Genomic DNA, 21,793 nt, shown 5'->3' with positions numbered 1-21,793 from the left:
CCTGCTGCAAATACTGAAATATTTGGGGTTTTCTTGCCCCTATAGCAGCAAACGATGATGGAGATCAAGGAAAACTCAACGTTCTCCAAGCAAATTAAGTAGGGGAAATAACCCCCACCAAGTCAAATCATCCCCTTCACCCATAAATTCACAATATAATGAATTTTCTGTGTTTCTTTATCAAAATTTTGGGTACATGAAGTGATGCCCGACAGGATCCTTCCTTTCTTTTTTCAGGAACCTGAGGTGCAGGTTCACCAATGCAAGCAGGAGAACAAATGCAGGAGACAAGACCATAAAATATCACTTTAATCCACTGGACACAGAGGAAAACTGAGCGGTCGGGACTCACACTTTGCAGAAAGATCTCTTTTGTAATATATTGTTTGCAAAACAGCTTTTCAAGAGAAACCAATTACGGCATCTCTAGATTTTTCCATAATTTTTTGCACAATTTTCAAACCGCAATACAGTTTATCTCCTATTATAAGAAAAGGAAAAAGTACTTCATACCATACTTTTCAGAAACCTTTTTTTTTTAAAAAAAAAAATAATTACTTGCACAAGAGAAAGGTTACAAATTTTAAAAGTACTTTTATTGTATATCTTTCAGAGTACAATTAGTGAAATCGCTTTATTTCCACGATCAGACCTGTTTCCCCCACTGATCTTTAACAAAACTAAAGCACTTAAGCATGAAGATGTTAATCTTTTCTAAATACCTGGGGATTTGATTTGGCTAGATTTTCTATTTTAACCCATGCTTCTTCCCGTTCCTTCAATTTTAGCTTCTCTCTGAAAGAAAAATTAGAAGCAAAAATGGCAACAGCAGCTTGGTAAAACTTGCATCACAACTTCTATACTTAAACATAAAGAAATTCCCTAGAAGAATTCAACAGAATAAATTGAGCTATGCCGGTTTCAGCCCGAAATATCACTTACTGTTGATAGGATTATTTGCATCATAGCAATACCCCATGATGGCAAAGCAACATTATCAGGGAAAAAAACCTTCTATTTTCTCATGAAAGCAAACTGGCTGATACCAGCTTATCTTCAATTACTGTACATACTCGGGGCAAATAAATCGACACTAAGACCTTGTACTACTTCCAGTATATTGGTTTCAAACAGGTGTGTAATTTGAGCCACTACCTGAAGGAATTCCTGTTCACTGTGAAATTAAAAATAAAAGTAAAATGCTGGTATTTTCAGTACTTTCTTTCTAACTATGCTCCCCAGCCACTGAGAGCCAAGCCATCAATGCTTTTGACTTCTCTCTTTAGGAGGCTTTATAATACACTGCATGTATTTAAAAATTATGACTATTAAACAAAATTGGAAATAGAGGAACAGCCGATTAAGTGACTTTAAGATCGTAAAGTCTGCAGCATTTCTGGGCATAAAGCAGGCAAATTCCAGTTTCCCAATCCCTGCTCTGCTCGCTGGCCTATGCAAGAAGATACCAAACTCTGCAGGATTCTTCAATAGAGTAACAGCTTTATTTGGGGTCATTTTTAGAAAAATCACACACAGTGTAATGCTGAAAAATACTGGGAAGTGTTCCGGGAAGAGCTGAGTGACAACACTAAATAACACTGAGTAAATAAAGCGCGCTAAAATAAGCACAGGATGTGATCTAAACTGTTTAATACATCTCTTACACTGGGCTCCATGATTAATAGTAAAAAAAAATACTGAATTTCTAAGGGTGACCCCCAGCAGCGTCAGACTACACAAAGCATCCCATTCTTAAGAAGATTTTATAAGTTTATATATAATGAGAAGTTTCACCAAGTCAAGTTTTTCTGCTGTAATCCAACGGGCACAGGTTCCCACTAAAGTCAAAGTTTCTCAGAGCTAAACCACCCCGAACAAATTATTCAAGAACAGACACACGGACACGAGAACTTACTTCAGTTTTTCTGCTTTAAATTGCTGTGTGCAGTCATCGAACAGTTTTTGGTTCATCTCCATGAAGAGTTTCAGAGCATTGTATATCAAGCCATGTATTGTCCTATAAGTAAAACTTCTGGTTGAAACTCAGAGTACTTTAAACTGTGAAATCTATTTTTTTCTGGTCAACAGTAGCCAATAGCCTACATAACTGGAAAATTACAGCGTTTCAGAAGTGGAAACAAAACTGGTTAGTGGAAGTTTCAGTTTACCCTCAAAAGGGCCAATACCAAAATGACCAACTCTGAATGCAGTTTTCTTACTCTCCAGCACTACTTTTGATGCTTGAACTTCATTTTTAATACTACATCTAGCAACACAGGGCTAGTTTTGAAATTTGGTAGCTGGTACTAATCAAATTAGGGTCATTCAGGGAAAATGCAAGGTGACATTAAAAAGATCTTGATGGGATTAACTTACTGAAAACTGCCACAGAGCAGCAGCACTCACTTCAACACAATTACACCCAGAAAAGCGTTAGAAAAGTGGAAAACATCAGAGAAATTAAACCAAAATAATCTGGTTGATGAAGCACTTTTACAGAGTAACTTACAGCGCCACTCTAATGTACTGCTGATCATTAAATTAAAAAAGCAATCAGTTAAATGATTGCTTTGTGTCATACATGGGAGTTACAAGTAGGAGTGTTAATACGGAACAGCAGCAGAAAGGAGCTGTTTGTGACCAGAGCTGTTTTCATGTGCAAGATTTGTGTTATTGAGGGGGAAAAAGTGAAAATAGTCAATGAGAAAAGAGAAAATAATAAATTAAAAGGGGAAAAACAAAAGAAAGGAAAAAAGTGACCTGATCTGCAGTGTATTCCACTAGAGCACAGAAGAAATGCAAGTCAGCAAAGAGGTTAGAGAGCAGAAATCAAAGTTAGGCTTTAAACATCTGAACTACAAATTAATGCCAAATTTGCTTTGTATTCATGAAAATACGACATGGATTAGATGCACTAAAGCACTGTTTCTTGTTTAATGAAAAACTATGTTCCTCAGTTCTTCCTATTTCCTAAAACCAGTAGTCTCCTCCTTATCCAGCCACTTTATGTCATAAAATAAACAGCTCAACACACTTCAAACTGGCAACTCAAAGATCTGAACCACTTCTAAGCCTAAAACAAGCAGAATTTTATTTGTTCAAGTGTTTCTTACTTGTTCCAATGCGTCTTTGAATTCCGGTACAAGGATGGAAACATGATAGGTAAAATCTTTGCTGCGTTATCGCTAATTAAACTCATAATATATTCATTATTCCAGTAGTATAATGCTCGCTCTGCAACCTAAGAGATGAAAAAGGAAACATTTCTTCAGACAAGCTCTTGAAGAGTGAATATTTGAAACATCTGGCAAATACAAGAGAAAGGTAAGTAAAGGTGCAACTTGAGTATGGATTTTTCTAGTGGAAATGGGAGTCATGGAGTTGACGGAAAGAGAGATGGAAACATGGTTTTTGCTTGACAGAGAAAAGCAATGTTTGATATTCAAACTGTAACTGATGAACTCTGAAATTCAAGCAAAGAAATGTTTCCCCAAAGAAAGAGTATTTGTAGAACTCTATCACAAGCAGTGAAATGCAAACGCTATGTACTGGAATTGTGCAGGTACTTCTGAAAACAGCGAGCTTTAGTAGTAATGGTAGTAATAATAGTAGTGGTAATAGTAATGATAATAATAATAGTAATAGTAATGATAATAGTAATCATAGTAATAGTAATGATAATAGTAATAGTAATCATAGTAATAATAATAGTAATAGTAATAATACCAGCAATAACAATATCAATAATAATAATTAACAATAACAATAATAATAACAGAGATATAAAGCTAACATTTGGATCCCTAAAATTTCACCTATAACTGAAGATTATTTTTAGTAACAAATAAAACTGATTATGGTGAGTATCAGTAGGTAACACCATTAACAAGTCTGCTTTAGAAAAATCCTTGTGTTATCGTACATTCAGTAAGGACAGACCTGGAAGTGGGGACTGGACACACATTTGGCAAGCTGTCTGAAAAGAGGTTCCATAACTTTTACAAATTCAGATGGTTCAATGACATCTAAAATTTCTTCTAGTTCATTTAAAAACATGACTTCTTTTGGACTGTGAGTCTTTGGCCAGTATTTCAGCAGTGCCATTACAACCTGCAGAGACAAAGCGAATATAATCTCCATGAGAATTTGACTTTACCTTCCATTGAATTTTATCTCATTAAGAAGTTTAATATTTCAAACAGAACACAAAACTCAGATTTCTTGTCCCACGTGAGAGCAGTGATCAGACATGGTTCAGTGTTAATAATTGTGAATAGGTCTAAAAACACTACTTCAGAAAACAGAGTTATACATCTAAAAGGTATGTTCAAAAAGAATAATGAAAAGAGAAAGTAAGTTGACACCTAATTTAAAGCAGAAATTTGCTACTATATTATGGGGAAAATCAGGTGCCACTTAAGTGACAGCAGCTTTCAATCTCTAATTTCTTTCCAAGAAATTAAGTCAAGAACAAAAGAACGAAGAAATTAAGTTCAATCATAGTATTTTAAGAAAGGGTTTACTATAAATACCCAAACTGACAGGTGACCAACTACTCTAGGCATGTTGCTCTTAAATGCTGAGTTTTATTTAATTGACTGTCTTACTATAATCAGACTCTTATCTTTCTTCAAGGTTATTCCATTAATTACCGAGCTCGCTGAAGCTGTTTATTTTGTAATGACCGGAAGTTTTGAAGGGGAACACAGTAGTTGGCTGATGCATGCGCTAAGTTTTTTAAGAGTGTTGTAATCAAGTACTAATTTGGGATCAAAAAGGGAAGCAGACTTGGATGTGCATTAGCTCAGATCTGTACTAGGAAATACGTAACATCCTGGCCGCTGTCTGGAAGAAAGCTGAGAATTCAAGAGCTCATAGCACGAACGACAACGGCTGAGAATGGATATCTTAAATATAAAAAGCTCCAAGTTAAGAGCGTTCTCTCTCGGCTGCATACTTCATTTGGTCACATTTCCATTTTACAGTGGAAATTACTGTAATGTAATAAAGTGCACTTTTGGTAGTGATTAAGCATTAGTCCTTCCCTACTTCATACTGGGTGTAACGAAGCAAAGCACTATATACTATCGAGCACAACTGCAAGTATTTATCTATGCAACGATGGGTAGCCAGACCAAAGTCTGCTTTTGTCTATGGTCCAAACGTGGTAGAAATGAACAGGACGTGCCTCAAAAGCCCTGCAGCAGTTAGGGAGCTCCATGGGCCAGGAATCCATGATTTTACTAGATTTCAGGTTAATAATCCAGGCTAATTTCTGGCTCAACTGCTTCTGGATCAACCATCCCATATCCGGTCAACCAGAACAAAATAAGCAGAATAAACTCTGGTCTGTTCGTAAGGGGCAAGCTCTTAATGTTGCTTTAATTCATTCTGGACATTTCAAACAACTGTTGGAAAAACCGAATTTGATAGATCAAAACAGTTCAATATTTGACTTTTCCTAAACTAAACAAATACACATCAATACTTTGTTCCCAACACCTCCGTAAAGAGCCTACAGACGAAATTATATTAACAGTCCAAAACATAGAAGAATAGCAAGATACACTTACCGGTTCTGTAAGCGTGCTGTCCTTTTCTAAAAACTGAACTACACAGTACGCCAGCTACAGTAAAAGAAGAGATTTGTATCAGTGCCCACTGCGAAACTGAACACCCTTTGAAATCACCACCACAAGTGGAGAACATTGCAGAATTCAAAGAAAAAACCGTTTTTCTGTCATTTTCAACAATTATTGGAGGCTGAATCGCAGCATTTACCAACTTCAGTTCTGCACCCCTTTCACTCGATAGCCCAACAGTCCCGAAAGAAATGGGAGGATCCCTGCACTCCTCAGGAGCTCTTCAACCATTTTTCCTGATGTTTCTCCATTTACAAAAGTTCAGCTGATGAACCCAATTCCTTTCCTCTTTTTGATGACTGCTACTAAAACATCCCTAAGTAATTCGAGGGATGTACAAAGATTATTACACGTAATGTTCTCCATTATACTAAAGAAAATTTGATTTGAATACAGGAATTTCTTTGTGTGTATCTGGACCTAGCAGCAAACCTTTCTGAGTATCTGACGCTGTTTCAATGTGAGTTTTTGTGGTTTTACTCTGGTGCTTCACACACCAAACTCACTTGAAGTGCTTAAGGGGTAGGGAATTCACTTGTGAATTAAGGGAACGAAATAAAGACCATCTCAGGAAGGTGGAAAAGGTGGTGATCACAGATGTCTGCACTACTTGAAAGTTCTGCCTGGCCATACCCCAATGGGTTATGTTCATAGCATTAGAAAATGAAATTTTTAAAAAATAAATCTTTTGAAAAGGTACTTAAAACTTGGGAGTACTTGAACTTACATAGAAAACACTGACCTTTCAAATTAAAAAAAAAACAAAGCTGTGCAATAACCTCTTGCTGAGGAAGTCTCAGCATATGGCAATAATATTGTATTTTCCTCTAACACTGTATGATTTCCCACTCCTGCAGGAATTCTGAATGAAGCTGAACTCAGCACGGGGAAGATACACCTGGTTTAGAAGCGTGATACAACTCAAATGCCCCCTTTGTTTCCTGTGTCCTTCTAAGAAGACTTTTTCAATTAAATAACGATGTCCTAGTAAGTGCTCAATTCCTTTCAAAGCATCAAGAGTTGTAAGAAACTGAATTCAGCTGAAATTCTCCATGTAGTTTAAATTGTTTAAAGATGACATTCACTAAACCCATACTTTTCAAAGATTTTGTAGGTCTAAACATTACAGGCAAGAACAAGATAACCAAAAAATTCTGTGTGTGCATACCGATCAAGAACTCTCGCATTAACCAACTACTTCATGCATTTAATCTAGAAACATTGCAGGGCTTTTTAAAAAATGGATTTACTTATCTACACATACACACACAGACACAAACAGACACACACACACACATTTCCCCCCCGTCCTCTCCAGTCAAACTTACTTGAACCCCAGTATGAAAAGCACCCAAGCAAACTGACCTGTGGGTGGTAGACACTGAGTGATTTCACTTTGTGCAATGGTAACAAAACCTTCAATAGGAATATTTTGTGCTCTTCTTTTAATGGTAAGGCAAATCCATTAATTATGCTGCCAGGGAAAGAAATGGAAAAATTAAAAAAAATCAGTAGTTATATAAAACCCGTGCTCCTGTACAGGATATACCAAAATCCTTGCTTTTAATACCACTTTTTTTGTTATTCCCTGGAGAAAATGATGCAACAGAAAAAATTTCCAAGCTAAGCATGCACCAGGGACTACTTAATTTTGATGCAGTTGTCTAAAGATTACAGGTTAATAGAAAAGTCAAATAAATAACAAAAATGTAAGAAAAAAAAAGCCCGTTTTATTGTGAGTGTGATCAAACATGGGAACCCATTGCCTGGAAGGATTCTGGAGTCTCCATCCTTGGAAATACCCCAAGCCTGACCAGACACAACCCAGAGCAACCTGCTCTTGCTGACCCGTTATTGTTATGTGCAAATATACGGCAATACTGCAAAATAAACCTAACTAAGCTTTTAAAGTCTATTCATGTATAAAACCCAAAAGCTGGCGCATGGATCAGAGAAATAATGTGATAAAAACCACTCGTTTTGATGAGGCTATCAGCTTTTGGATGTAAAATTTTACTTTCAAGGGCTTTCCAGATGCATCACTGAAGTTTGCTCTATAATGGGAATAATAAGAGGACATTTCTGAAGCCTCATGACCTATGCTTTTGTTTCCCTGCTCTGTGTTCAGTGCTGTTAAAAGAATTTTGAATAAATTTTCAACCAATCACGTTATTTGTAGTTGCTTTATATTAATTACCAAGATCCTCTGCTTTAAAATAAGACTTAAAAAGCAAGATGTAAAATACTCTCCCGTCCCAAGATGCTGCCACAGAGTTCAACTTTTCGCAGTGTTTCTGCAATCTTACACAAAACTTACTCTCGTCATTACAGTTCTGCCACATGATATGAAGTTATGTTAATGTTGTCTCCAAAAAATCTGCAATCCCCAACTTGATTTTAAAGTTTACATTGAAGACCAAGCGAGTCTAATTAAAAACCTACAGCTTACCTTCCCAGTATTTCCAGTAACTCGGCTATGCCGTTGTGATGTTCTGTTTCATAAATAAACCTAAATAAACAGAAAGTTTTACTCGGTTAGTGCTGAATCAAGATATAAATCCCCATTTAACATCACAGGTGGCCTTGGCCTCTCATGTTTCAGTCACTCAGTGCAAAGCACACAGGCACCCAGAGTGGAAAAGACACTTGAAAATATAAATTAACAGCACATCAAGCTGCTTTCAGCCTTCCCACTCGCTTGCTCTTTTCTCCCACATTTACCAGCGCAGCACGCACTCCAGCTTTTCCCAATCATAATTTTCCAATGCCATTTTAATAATGCAAAATTGAACCCAGCAAACAAGGCTTGAAACATTAAAATAACACAAGAGCACCTGGCCTAAGCAAATGCCAGGACTCAACCTTCAAGTGACTTTGTTCAAGTAGTTACTGCTGATGGAGCTAAAAAGCTCTTTGGCATTACAGACTTCTGTGCATACAAAAGCTCTGTAATAAACAGAGGAAGTCACATTTTCCTGAATTTTCTTGCTAGAGCCCTGTAATTTACTAGGAAATCACTTTTCCACCCTCCTTCCCAATTGCTCAAGCGTAAATTTATTGAGAAAGTTCACGTATTTTGCAAGTACTTTTACACCTATCAGAAAATAATTTCCCTCATTAGAAAATATTTTTCTGCTTGAAAATTTGTCCTAGACCAACGTATCAACAGCTACTTTTAATCCGCAGTATTTGATGTCACTGTTTTTTCTCCTTAAAGACCCTTATCATATAATTGAGAACAACTCCAAGCAAAACTAAAGACAGTGTTATGAAAAGCTTTGGACTGAATTAACAGAACACATTGGTTTTATGATTTTTTTTTTCTTTTAAAGTATATTTTACATTTGGAAAAAAGTAAGATTCATATACTATGGGGACAGAATTCATGCAGTTGTGGTCAGTGACTGAAAGACAAATGAAAACCACACGGTTCTTAGGTAAACGCAGTAACAAACTGAAGACTTGCAGGGAAAAGCATAAGAAAAGGAAATACTTTGAATATATTTTAAGAGCTTATGTACAATCCACTAAATCAAGGCAAAAGTTGTTTCAACTTTCCTCCCTGGTGCTCATATCCAGGAAATACAGTTTATATTTCGATATTAAATGTTTCTACCTCTAGCTCCTAAACATTATACAACTAAGTGAGGTTTCCTGTTTAATTTTTGTTTTCCTACAACTTGATAGGAAATAATAGTCTCTGCAGTGAAAATTAATCATAACATAATTAGTTTTATTTTCCTGTATCTATTTCAGATTAGAAACATATTTTTATATCAACTATTGCAAAGCTGACCTAACAAAATGACCATTTCTTAGCCTTTCCCCAGAACTATCTGTGTTTCAAGACCTGGCTTCCATTATACCCCTGAAAATAAAGTGCAATAAGTGGCAAACAAAAACACTGCTCAAAAGTGTATTACAATATGTTGTTGCACCATCTGGTTCAGATATTTTACAAAATTATATATTTTGAAATTAATTTTATTTTAAGACATCCTTTTTTGGAAAAAAGTGTCTCTTTGTTTGAGAGCTGCACCTGTACTTTTTCCCTTAGGGTACACTGGCCCATGCCACGTCCAGCCAAGAGCCGTTGTCTTTAAGACTGCAAAGGCTTACTAATTATTTTAATTATTTGAAAGTAGCCCCTCTGTATCTCTTGTAAAGGCTCAGTTGTTCCCACAGCCAGAGGAGAAGCTCCCTCTACAGCTGGTGCTGCTGGGTGCCAGGCAGGAGATGGCACTGGCTACGTGGCAGCTCTTTGCTATTTTGTAAAGAGGGCAGCATCGTACATGGGTTTTTGGGTGAAAACAGTGGCAGAGAGAAAGGGAAGCACGGTGGAAGGAGTGTAAAACTGATATCAAACAGTTATTTGTAGAAAAGTGAAATAAAACTAGAAGAGTAAAAGCAGGCACCATAATCTTGCATTCACACTTGCTATAACAGCAGTAAAAACACACTTCTCAAGACCTCTGGTAATACAGGGGATTAGTTTCTCATCTTAATATTTCTTCTTATTGGTGATAACACTACAGATTATTCTATGGCAATTAAAAAAAATATTTCATGAGCCCTAATTGGTACATCTCAGTTCTGAGGGAAGAAAAGCACTCACTGAATCATACACAATTCAAATCTCAGCTGCCAAATTTCACGCAGGACTTCTCTAATTTCAATCTCCCAGACTGGTATTAATTCTTGTTAGGTGTAGCAATGTGGAGTATAAATTTACTAAGAATTTTAAAAATTGCTAGCAATGCAGTATTTGGAGTTGCATAGCTGACCACATACACATTAACACAGAGGTACTGACATACCTATAAAATATATTATTAATTTGTTTCCGGATGTAAGCTCTTAAGCCTAAGAATTTCCCGTATATTCTGTGAAGAGTTGTTTTAAGAAAATCTCTTTCGCGAGGGTCTTCGCTGTCAAAGAGCTCTAAAAGCTGCCGAGAGAGAAGAGAGATGCACTTTACTTGAATCTAATGCACTGCAGAAGAATTTAGAGCTTGAAGTCTTTTGTTACCTCACCTGTAATACAAACTTCTGATCAATATATTTCTTAGCTATATTAGGTTGGAAATCTGGAGATTCTAAAAACCTTAAGAAAAATTCATAAACAAGCTGAAAAAAAAAACCAAAGAGAAACAGTATTAGTCTTTCAAACAAGAAACCGATTTACAAGCAGCACATTTACCAAAATTACTAATTACTTGCTCAGAACTGCACTGTATTTTTATTTACGTATCAGAGTAAAAGCTTTGCTCTTCATTTCCTGACAAAGTTCTTGAAACTGCATTGAAATTCTGCAGAGCTCCATCACCAGATTTGACTGCAGTGGCACTCTGTAATCTAATATTCATCAGAAGGACGTGTTTAGAAAATTCTCTGTTTGTCACAGCACCTCTGAAAGCCAAGGCTGTGCCACAGTCACATCAAAGCATTCCCAGGGACAAACTGAAGCTCATTTAAAATCACAGCGGTTACATCTGCATCACAAGGAACGAGCCTTGAACCTCTAACATACTGGAATTTTTTAAAAGAATTATCAGTTTAAATTCAAGAAATATTTTAAATATTGTAGAGAAACGTAATTTACTTGAGATAAACACATAACCTAAATTATTTGAGTGAATAAATGACTAATATCAAAATTCTGTTAGACTATGACTTCCTCGTCCTCCTCGAATACCTGTAGATGAGGCCATGCAGCTTCTAGGGTTGGTTCATCTTCCTCTGGGTCAAATTCTGCTCCCGTCGGATTGGAAGATGGCGGTAATGTTCGAAACATATTAACTGCAAACTGAAATCACACGTTAATTTTGACTGAGAACTCCTTATATTAACTATTTTAATTACTATATGGAAAAATACAAGCTATACAACCCAGCAGTTCAAACAATAGTGAGGTACATTTATTCTTCTTTATAGATGTCCGACTTGAAGAAGACATTTCCAGCAGCACAAACCTGCCGTCAGGACACGTTTTATGAGGATATTGCCCTGATCTATTTACACACACATTTTAAAAGCCCAAGCACGTGTATACAAGATCTCTACATAAACATTTTTTATAGATACATTCACTTTACAAGGGCCTTGCAACAACCTGCAGAAGTGGGAGGCAGAGCTGCGAAACAAAGATTACTCACAACCGTTCTCCTCTGTAAAATATTACCAGCTTCATTTCACACCGTGGGTACACGCACAGAGAAACACTTCAAAAACCTAATTGCTCCCTCCCTTCTCTTAGTGGTGTTTTTCTTAAACCAGGTCCATCGAGCTGACATCCTGGGGGGAGAAACGCACATCCTAACCCTTTAATCTTTCTCTTCATTTGAATTCTCAAACCCCTGAAAACCATTTGCATCCTCACGGAAGGGAGCAGACTAAAGGATGAAACACTGTTCAAGGTGGTGATATAGATAAGATAAATGATATTTTCCAAATGCTTGTGTAAGTGCACATTCACACCGCGTATGAACCAAAGTAGTGCTCTTCACAAAGCCCTTTTACAGTAAAAGAGTTTTAAAGTCCCTAATAAAGATGAAAAAAACCCATTCCCATTCATATGGACAGGAAACTTTTTTACAAGGTCCTGTTCTAGTCAAAACAACCTAATCTCTGAATGTATGGAGCTTGATTTTTAAAAATAAACACATATAATTAAAGAGAATTACATTTATATCAAGGTATACAATGCACATCCTCACAAATGCAATGTAAAACACCATTTGTTGGCTGAAAAAATAAATCTCACATGATTTTTGGGATTAATTTAGCAGGCGTTCTCAAGAGCAACCGTACCTAGAACGGTGCTAAGATTTAAAATATCTGCGAATCCTAAATTCTCCACCTAAATTCAGCAAAATCTCGGGTGGATAAGAAAGGAACAACCAGCTAGTGATCTGAATGGGTGTCCATCATTAATGAGGAATTAATAACTAAAACTTTAGTGAGTAAATTGGGAGGAAACCACTTCCGTATGCGCCAATAAGAGAAATCTAAAAAAGCACACATTTGTGTATGTAAGACAGCGACGGCTTCCAGTACTGAAAAAAAGACTCATTCCTCAGTTCCACTTGCAATCCAGCATAGTATATGTAGGGCAGATGTTGGTAGGAGACAACCAAATTGCTGAGCAAGTAGAAAAACATAACCTATTTAGCCTCGTAAATGCACCCAATAGAGATTTTCTTGTTATTTTCTCATCATCAAATGAGTATCAGGCAGTGTAAACTTATTGTTGTAGAGAATAACAGAAAATAAAGATCAATTTTAATTAGCATATGGTCCCAAACTGCCTCCACGACTTCAAAATGCTCCTTTGAGACAAATGCCTTGGTTTCTCAGCAGCAAAACACTGCAAAAACGATGAGAAAATGCCAAAACAAAAGCACCGTGGTGTGCTGTCCTAACCCTTAGGAACCACTGAGCATACTGGGCTCCGTCAAGAAATTATCTTTAAGTCTATTCCTACTTACAACACTCAAGTAAATTCTGCTTTCAAATACACACAATATTTTGTGCTTTATAAAAATAAAGGTATTTTAGAGTAACTTTAGGTAAACATTTGCTTCAAGGAGAACTGTGGCTGTGCTGAATGGGGAGCTTACCCCAAGCCCTGGTTAAGAGTTAACCTACACATTATTATTGATATTTTATTGCTGTAACAGATTGGAGGAGCATTTAGGTGAAAATCTGAGAATATGTTTCCAAAGTTTGGTAAAATAAGAGACAGCGGGGCAGAAAAGCTGATTTTTTTTGCCAGAAGAAAGACAATTCTCTGCAAAAGGCTAAATGAAACTTAGGAACTTGCAGTGAACCGAGTGTCTCATTTGAGGATGCAAAACAGCATTTTATTTACTTCGTCAGCTGAAGGCTTCCTATGCTTTCAACAAGCTCAGTTTAAGGAAAAAACCCTACAACCTACACATTGAAATTTACTTAAACTAGCTATTCAAAATGCAATGTTTACTCCAATATCACATTTAAAATCTATTATTTATGCCACCATTTCAGTCTTTATGTCCAAATTCCATCCCAGATAACACCATACACACATTTCTATTCTTTTCTCAGGTTGTTGTACTCAGTTTATTTTTCAGTTTGGTTGGTTGGTGTTTTTTTTTTAAATAGCATCAAAGCTTTCTTGCTGATCATTTGAAGATTCCTCAAAACCTGAAAATTTAGGCTGTCTCAGTTCAAAGATGCTACTTTGGCAGAGGAATTTATCCCACCCATTTTTGGTGGGATTCTGGGAAAAGCAACCAAATGCCACATTTTCCTCTTCCCATTCTGCCTTTTTCTCATTAACACCTCCACTCAGTTGAAAAGAACGCTGTAAATTCCCTATTAACTGGGACAGATGGCAGAGCAGACAGTGGGAGGCAGTAGCAAACTGCATCAGCTAAATCTGCAATGATTACATCACATTCCCAACCATGGAAAAGTCATCCTGATGCTCTGGTTTCCTTCAGGATGTGCCTTCACTGCAGCAACTCGGATGTAGGTCTGATACAGACCAAGCCTGGCACCAAAAAATACAGAGAATATTGACAACGATCAATGGTTTCCCAAGAAAACAAACCCAGGAAGACTGAATTGGAAATGTAAAACTTGCTAAGGCTGTTTAGCACATCGACGAATAACCAGACTTTTCTAGGTGAGAAGGTTGCCGGTTATTGCAATAAAGAAAAAAAGCCAGGTCATGGAAGGTGTCAGGTACAATGTTTTATTTTTTATTTTTTATTTTTTTTTACTTTTAAGAATATGAAATTGAAAGAGTTAAACCCCAAAACCAAAATAATTTGTTCCATGAACCACTGAAGTCTGATTTGATCAGTTTTGTGTTTTATATCCTGGACCAACAGAACACAAATCTGCTCAAATCAAGGTGTGGCACCGCTCAGTGAAGGCACAAACCTGAAATCCTCTATTAAGCCACTGAAATTTAGGAAAACCTAAAATGAATTAATGTCAGTGAGGCCTTTACCCTTCTGTCAAATGCTTGCTGTAATTGCAGATATGCACCTTGTTTTGTCCTGGTGGTCCATTTTGTACAACACCAGAGAACATTTTCAAGGCTGGATCCATGGGCTGAGGTCAATCATGTGAGGTTCAAAAAGGCCAAGTGCCGGGGTCTGCACTTGGGTCACAACAACCCCATGGATGCTACAGGATTAGGGACAAGTGACTGGAGCTGCCAGGCAGAAAAGGACCTGGGGGTGCTGGTTGACACCCATGACCACGAGCCAGCAGTGCCCAGGTGGCCAAGGCGGCCAACACCACCCTGGGCTGTCCCAGCACTGCTGTGGGCAGCAGGAGCAGGGCAGGGATCATCCCCTGTGCTGGGCACTGCTGAGGCCAAACCTCAAATCCTGGGGTCAGTTTTGGGCCCCTCACTCCCAGAAGGACATTGAGGGGCTGGAGCGTGGGCAGAGAAGGGCAACAGAGCTGGGGAGGGGTCTGGAGCAGCTGAATGCTGGGGAGCAATGAGGGAGCTGGGGGGTTCAAGTGGAGAAGAGGAGGTGAGGGGAGACCTTATCCCCTCTGCAGCCCCTGACAGGAGGGGGGAGCGAGGGAGGGTCAGGCTCTGCTCCCAAGGAAGAAGCAATGGGATGAGAGGAAAAGGCCTCAAGTTGTGCCAGGGCAGGGTTAGGTTGGATCTGAGGAGAAATTTCTGGTTCTCAGGGCCTGGCAGGGGCTGCCCAGGGCAGTGGTGGAGTCCCCATCCCTGCAGGGGTTCACAAACCGTGTGGATGTGGCACTTGGGGACATGGTTTAGTGGCCATAGTGGGGTTGTGTTCACATTGGACTCGATCATCTTAGAGGTCTCTTCCAACCTCAGTGACTCTGTGATTCAAATGCACACCAGAAATATTACATTTTCTGTGAGCAGCCCAAGTGAAGCCTGACATGAACAGCTCTGAAGGACAAGCTCTGCATCTGAAAGCCTGGGCCTTCTATGTTCACATGAGTAAAGCCATCCTAACAGCTAAATAGAGTCACTTTTATTGACAGTAACATCTCTTATTTTAGACCAAAGATCAGAGTAAAAAAAAAAAACACCACCAAACCCCTAAACCACTCCACACTCACAAAATCCCTCAAAACAGGAAAAAAACCAGCTTTCCCATGTGTATAACTGAGTATGTAATTTCATCTTCATAATGCATGAGAAGTTGCAGTGAAAACTGCTTCAGTCGCTGAAATTACCTAGTTATAAAATGAGATCTAATCCTATATATAATCAAATTTAAAAGTAATATTAGCCTATATACTTCACAAAAATGTTAATTTAACATCCACAAGCACTTCATCACCACCACCAAAGAAATTATTTGAGAGCTACAGAAATAAGCAAGCCACATTTATACAAGTTTTTGATCTACTTTCTCCCTGGAGCTCCACAACCACTCTCCTCAGCACCCCTGGCAGGTTGGTGCGTGAATATTCACATTGGGATTCACTTTCACAGCCCCTCTTAAAAAAAGATATAATCCAATATAAACCTTAAACTTATATTTACATATATCTGATATAAACCCTAAACTTATAATTTATATTTACAAGACATCCGACTGTGTCTTAACAGTTTTGAGGAGAGCTAAGTTCCTGCTCTGACACTAATCAAACCAAGACAAAAATAGTTAATAGAAATTAATTTCTCTCATCTCTTGAAAAGCAGACTTATGATTAACATTAAATAATTGAATTAACCAATAGATGAGTATACATCTTACGGATAAATCTTACTCTAAATTAGCCTGAGACACCTGAAACAGAAAAAGAAGGGCGGAGTGCATGGACATGACACAAGCACTAGAATTATAAAGGATGAAGAACCCCCAGATAAGGCAGATGCTGCTTTTATCAGACAGAAAGAAGATTTGAAGCTATTGCAAAGCAAAAATATTTATTAGTCTCAAATAGATAACGTGAAATATTAAATTCATTGTGAAATTCATTGCCCTAAGCGTTTGGCCAAGAAAATACGTTAACAAAACCAAACAAATATTAGACAAACACACATATATGCATATACAGAATCTATGTAAATACTCACATATAAATGAGCAATCTTGAAATTGAGAAAATTAACAGAATGGTACAGTAAAAGTTGGCCTAAGAATTAAAACATCAACTCCACAAACTTTCTAAACCAAGAACCACTCTCAAAATTGGAGTATTTCTTAATTACTCATAATTTTACTGAAAACACTATTCATTAGTAATATACCAGTAGCAGCCATATTAACTACATACTAATTAACAAAACTTATCAATGTCTCTTGAAAGTTTTAAAGTACACATAGACAATAGATGGATTTTTCCTTAAAATCCACACAGTTCACTCAAATCCACTGCTAGAACTTAACAGAAGTCCACCTCATATACATGTCTGAAAGAGCGAGGTTGACAATGCAGGAGGAATACAGTTATTTCAACACAGATGACTGAAGAAAAACTGTTTCCATAAAAGCAGCCTAAAAAAACCTGAATGTAACCTCAAAATGCTGTTCCAGGTGCCTTCACTGACAGTGCTGTCACAGCGCTGTATGAGTCCCATGCAAGGAAACCCCTCGCCCTTCAGAACCTTGCCCACAAAAAGCATTTTAAATTCACCAAGAGAATCGCCAAGCAGATGCTGTGCGCTCCCACAACACCAGCAATTAAAACAGCAGCCAAATTCTACACTGAGATTTATTAAACTGACCCACGTGCAGACTTTACTACTGTTAGTTGCATCTGAACGTGAATGAAGCGTATATGCTCCTCAGCCAAATGTATTCTAGGATGGAGGAAAACAATGTATGCACATAGGGCAAAAGTTAGGAAACTCTGGGCAGTTGAGAGTTTTTATGCCGAGCAAACACCGATGATATTCATATCATAAACACAGATATTCAAGAACTCATCGTGAACTCCAGCTTACCTAAAGTGAGCCTCTGCAAGTTTATTCTGTCATAATTCCCCTTATACCAGTGTCAAATATTTCAAACCAAGCAAATAGCAAAGTAAGATATAAATAGGGTATCAAGAGATATCAATAAGATACCAAGACACAGGAGAAGCCATGATCCCACATCTCCTCAGTAGCCATCCTCAATGCTTTGTGTACACATTTGACACCTAGAGTTATCTGTAATCCTCACATACTCATGAAAATAACTCCTATATCAGTAAACACTTATGGCTGATTTAGATAACAAGCAATGTTCAGAATAAGCAGCATCTTCCATACTATAAATCCTCAGAACCTTTCAAGAAGCTTTAAAGTCTCTGATTCGTAGGAGGACCTCAAAATTCAACTGAGTTCATATTCACGTTAAAGATGCGCTGCTTTATCCTCTCCTGAAAAATTCACCCCAATCTATTTTTGAAGATTTCAGTAAGATTTCTTAAGATAAACTGATACAGCTGAGGAAGCAATAGTAAATTTAAACAATAAAATTCAGAATACTTTCATTTCATCACTCACCATATGTACTACTTCAGGGTAAATAGGTTCTGTAATCACATTGCGATTGTGTGTGATATATTCTACCATTTCACTTAAAGCTGCCCGTTTTACTTCCTTCCACTTCAGGTCACTTAGTGGATCAGAAACAAAGTCAAAAAGTACGCAACATTGTCGTAGCTTCTGGATAAAAAGCTTTTCTTGATCAGCAGGAGGAACATCTGAAAAATGAAAATAATGGGTTATAAATTAGATTGTAGTGGACTTTAATCTCCCTGTTTTTACTTCCTAAGACTATGAGCAAACTTTCTGAATTTTCAAACAACTTGCAGGCATACAACAGTGCAGGGGATGGACCCAGTAAAATACTCCGTACAGGATGGGATGATTTAACAAAAACCACACCAGTGATGCACATTTGCCTTTGCCAGAAATAGGTCCTGCATGGAAATAACACGGACTTGGAATTCCCCAGACAGCTCAGTTTGCTTGAAGAATATTACACCACATTTGCAGAAATACTCTGGGGTTTTAATATTAAGAGATAAATGGGTGGATCTTCAGTTTCAGCATTAGATTTAAGCCCGTTTTACCATCAGGGCTGCAGTAACCACATCTGGACACAGCAAAACTACTCAAGATTTCTTTTAAACTTCATTGAACACAAGAAATACTTTTTAAAAAAATGGAGCAACACACTTTGGATCTTTCACTATTTGGTCAATTTGTAACACTATTTTGTTTATTTCTCATGTAAATCAGTTAAACTTGCATTTTCGAGCTATTTCAGGACTTGTAGGAGGCTGGATAATTGTAAAATTAAATACTGGCCTTTACAAAAGGCCTTCCTTAATCATCAAGATGAATATAAGATATGAAAAAAAAATAAACAGTAAATTTTGAAATTAAGTAAACACCTCATTTGGTATTTACTCATTTCATCATCAGATACAGCCTTTTAGAAACTACTTTGATTTCTCTCTTCTGTGAGAACTATTAAAAATATTGCACAGGCTTCACATACCCTGAGACCACACTTCCTTATCTTCAATAAACAAAAGTAAATAACACAATAAAAAAGAAGGAATATTTGTGCTTTTTTTGGCAACACTAATTCATTGTATCATTGTACACAATTAACCTGTGAAATAACGGTTGCCTTGCCACAGTCTCTGTGCAGTGGTATTTTTACTGCTTGACAATGACACCTAGGTTATAAATTAAAAAAATAAATAAATAAGATTTTACCTCCCAATTTTCACTCCCTGTGCTTCACACCTTAAACCTCCCTGCTATTTATTAATAATTTATTATTTAGTGCTCGCATGTAAACCAAAGTTAGACTGCACAGTTCAAACTCCATTCACAGAATCAACAAGTCAGCACTACTTTCCCCACTATTTTCCAAAGGAGAGTAAAATGAGATTGTTTTAAAATATTTCTGTCGTCTACTCCTACTTCTTCCAATTTCTGACTTTTCTTTTTCCTCAGAGTAACATAAAAAGCTAAAATTTTCTGAAACACAAGCAGCAAGAGCTGTCCCCAAACACAGGATTTGCAGTGGTGCCACTAAACACAAGCACCCAGAGCCTAACACATGCACGTACAATCTAATAAACAGAATTATCTCTGATATCTACAGACCAGTCGATTAATTAAATACAATCAGTTGCTCTTCTGTAAGTACCTGAGAAACTTAAAGAGTAGTTTCTTCCTTCCCAAAAGCTTTAGAATGTACTTTTGTAATAAAAAAAATCGGGAGGACATATTTGGTTTAAAGCAGCTGGCAATTTTTTTAAAGTTACGTACGCTGGATTGCCCTGAATTTTAATTGTAGTATTTTAATTTTTAGTAATTGCAGAAAAAAATCCCAACAACCACCAAACCACCTGTAAAGTAACAGCCCTGGAGAACATACAGGATAAAAACGGTGCACACGTGAAGGAAACCATACGCAGGTACAGACTTCAGCGCCACCAAAACCTCTGGGACAGTGAGGATTTCAAGAACTAGAAATAAGGTGCTAAATTACAGATGTCCCTAAACTGAGCAACAAACTTCTGGCAAATAAAGCAAAATTTCTGTCCAGTGATGTGAAAAAGTTGAGGGCACAAATTTTGTATCTGTATACACACAATTTTGTCTATTTGGATTAAAATATACAGCGATGAATAATTTTAAATAAATACTCTTAGGAGTATTTGTTTAAAAGTATTTGAGAGTATTATTAAACAAGAGTATTTAATTGAGCAGTTTGCATAGCGAGAGCCAGCTGAATTTATGGTCTGAATGTAAAAAGTCTCAGATCTATGAAGTGGTGGGAATGGTTCCCTTTTCCCAATTAAATGTACAATTGAACTTGCAACGTAACACCACCATTTCACTTTGGGATATTGTGCTATGAATGCGCAACTCCACGAAATCTAATGCCTAAATAAAGGCTATAATCATACAAGTAACGGCCACACAATTACAGTGATTTACAATGCGCTAACCTGAAAGGAGAGGAAGCATTAAAGCCCTAATTACTGCTAATTTCGGAAGTGAAACAACTAAGAGGGTCAAGAAACACCTTCACAAGGCAAGGCACCTCCCTTGTCATTTATTCTGCTTAATTACAAAATAATTAAGTACCTCAGTCATCCTTGGTATACTCACAGAGGTGTTCTCAGTCTGTCTGAAGAACATCATCTATTTCTGAAGAACCATGGTTCATTTGGGTTTTTCCCCCCTTTTCTGGGGAGTTCATCAGCAGTTCATTGACATTATTTGGAGAGAGCATCATTAGGTGAAAGTTTCCATAATTAAGCAACTCCCCATTCCCCAACAGCCATGGGTATTCAGAAGCTACTCCTTACAATTATTCCTAAACCTTAAATTTGGAGTTATTCACTGAGCAAAAAACCATCAACCCAAACAAGGCAACCAAAAAATCCCCTCAAATAAAACAAAATCCATCCATAAAAAAACCCCAGCCCAAACCTTTATTCCTAGCCACTATTTACATGATTTTCACAGAATCTGTTTCTAAATAATAGCATAGTTACATGCTAACAAATCAAGATTTTCCCTGTCTTCATATTCAAACAAACTTCACCTGGTTTAAGACAATTTAAAAAGTAAAAATAAACCGGAAAACACTGACGTTCAGTTTTTAAGCGCCCAAAAACACATTCAATATTGCACGATACAGGAACAGTTTTGCACTGTAGGGCTGCAGAGAACTCACTGTTCTCTGGATAGCATTTTTTATCTTCCTTCAAATATAAAAATTACATTTTTAGCTTTGTATTGTAGTTTATTGGGACTGATGACAGAGCCATTCCCTATGTCCTTCACAGAAGCCCATTTTTCTGTGGCAATGCTGTAATTTAATATTTGCTGAATGGAGGACAAAAGGCGAGGCAGGGTAAGTGGGTGACCCAGAGACATCACAGAAAACTGCTGTTTTCTACAGAGACCGGAACTGAAATAAAGGTAGAAATTTAAAGTTTTTAGATTGTTTTGCGACAGGAAGAAGAGTTGATAAAATTTCTACCACAAAACACCATTTGTGGTCAGTAAAACTCACCACTTTACATCATTTTGAAAGCAGAAAACAGGAGATATGGTTGATAATTTGCAGAAAATACATACAGAAGATAAAATTAATCTCAGCCGTGTGAGCACTTTCTTGCTCATATAGA

The 21,793-nt window shown here is 37.2% G+C and overlaps 1 protein-coding gene across 1 annotated transcript in view; it reads right to left on the bottom strand.

Annotated features, from left to right (window-relative positions):
- Nucleotides 1-18,336, bottom strand: part of PPP2R5C (protein phosphatase 2, regulatory subunit B', gamma) — a 25,030-nt gene extending 6,694 nt beyond the window's left edge. The window contains exons 1-11 of the mRNA XM_010193458.1: nt 18,129-18,336; nt 11,337-11,447; nt 10,676-10,768; nt 10,460-10,590; nt 8,092-8,151; nt 7,008-7,116; nt 5,574-5,627; nt 3,940-4,110; nt 3,114-3,241; nt 1,916-2,017; nt 723-795 (exon numbers count right to left, since the gene is read on the bottom strand). Coding sequence (XP_010191760.1) covers nt 723-795; nt 1,916-2,017; nt 3,114-3,241; nt 3,940-4,110; nt 5,574-5,627; nt 7,008-7,116; nt 8,092-8,151; nt 10,460-10,590; nt 10,676-10,768; nt 11,337-11,447; nt 18,129-18,197 — 1,101 coding nt within the window. The 5' untranslated portion in view covers nt 18,198-18,336. The remainder of the gene's footprint in view (nt 1-722; nt 796-1,915; nt 2,018-3,113; nt 3,242-3,939; nt 4,111-5,573; nt 5,628-7,007; nt 7,117-8,091; nt 8,152-10,459; nt 10,591-10,675; nt 10,769-11,336; nt 11,448-18,128) is intronic.
- Between the last annotated feature and the right edge of the window lie 3,457 nt (nt 18,337-21,793).

This window comes from Mesitornis unicolor, unplaced genomic scaffold (assembly GCF_000695765.1).
Source record: "Mesitornis unicolor isolate BGI_N332 unplaced genomic scaffold, ASM69576v1 scaffold15291, whole genome shotgun sequence".
Taxonomy (NCBI): Eukaryota; Metazoa; Chordata; class Aves; order Mesitornithiformes; family Mesitornithidae; genus Mesitornis; species Mesitornis unicolor.
This window is presented reverse-complemented; position numbering and strand designations above follow the sequence as displayed.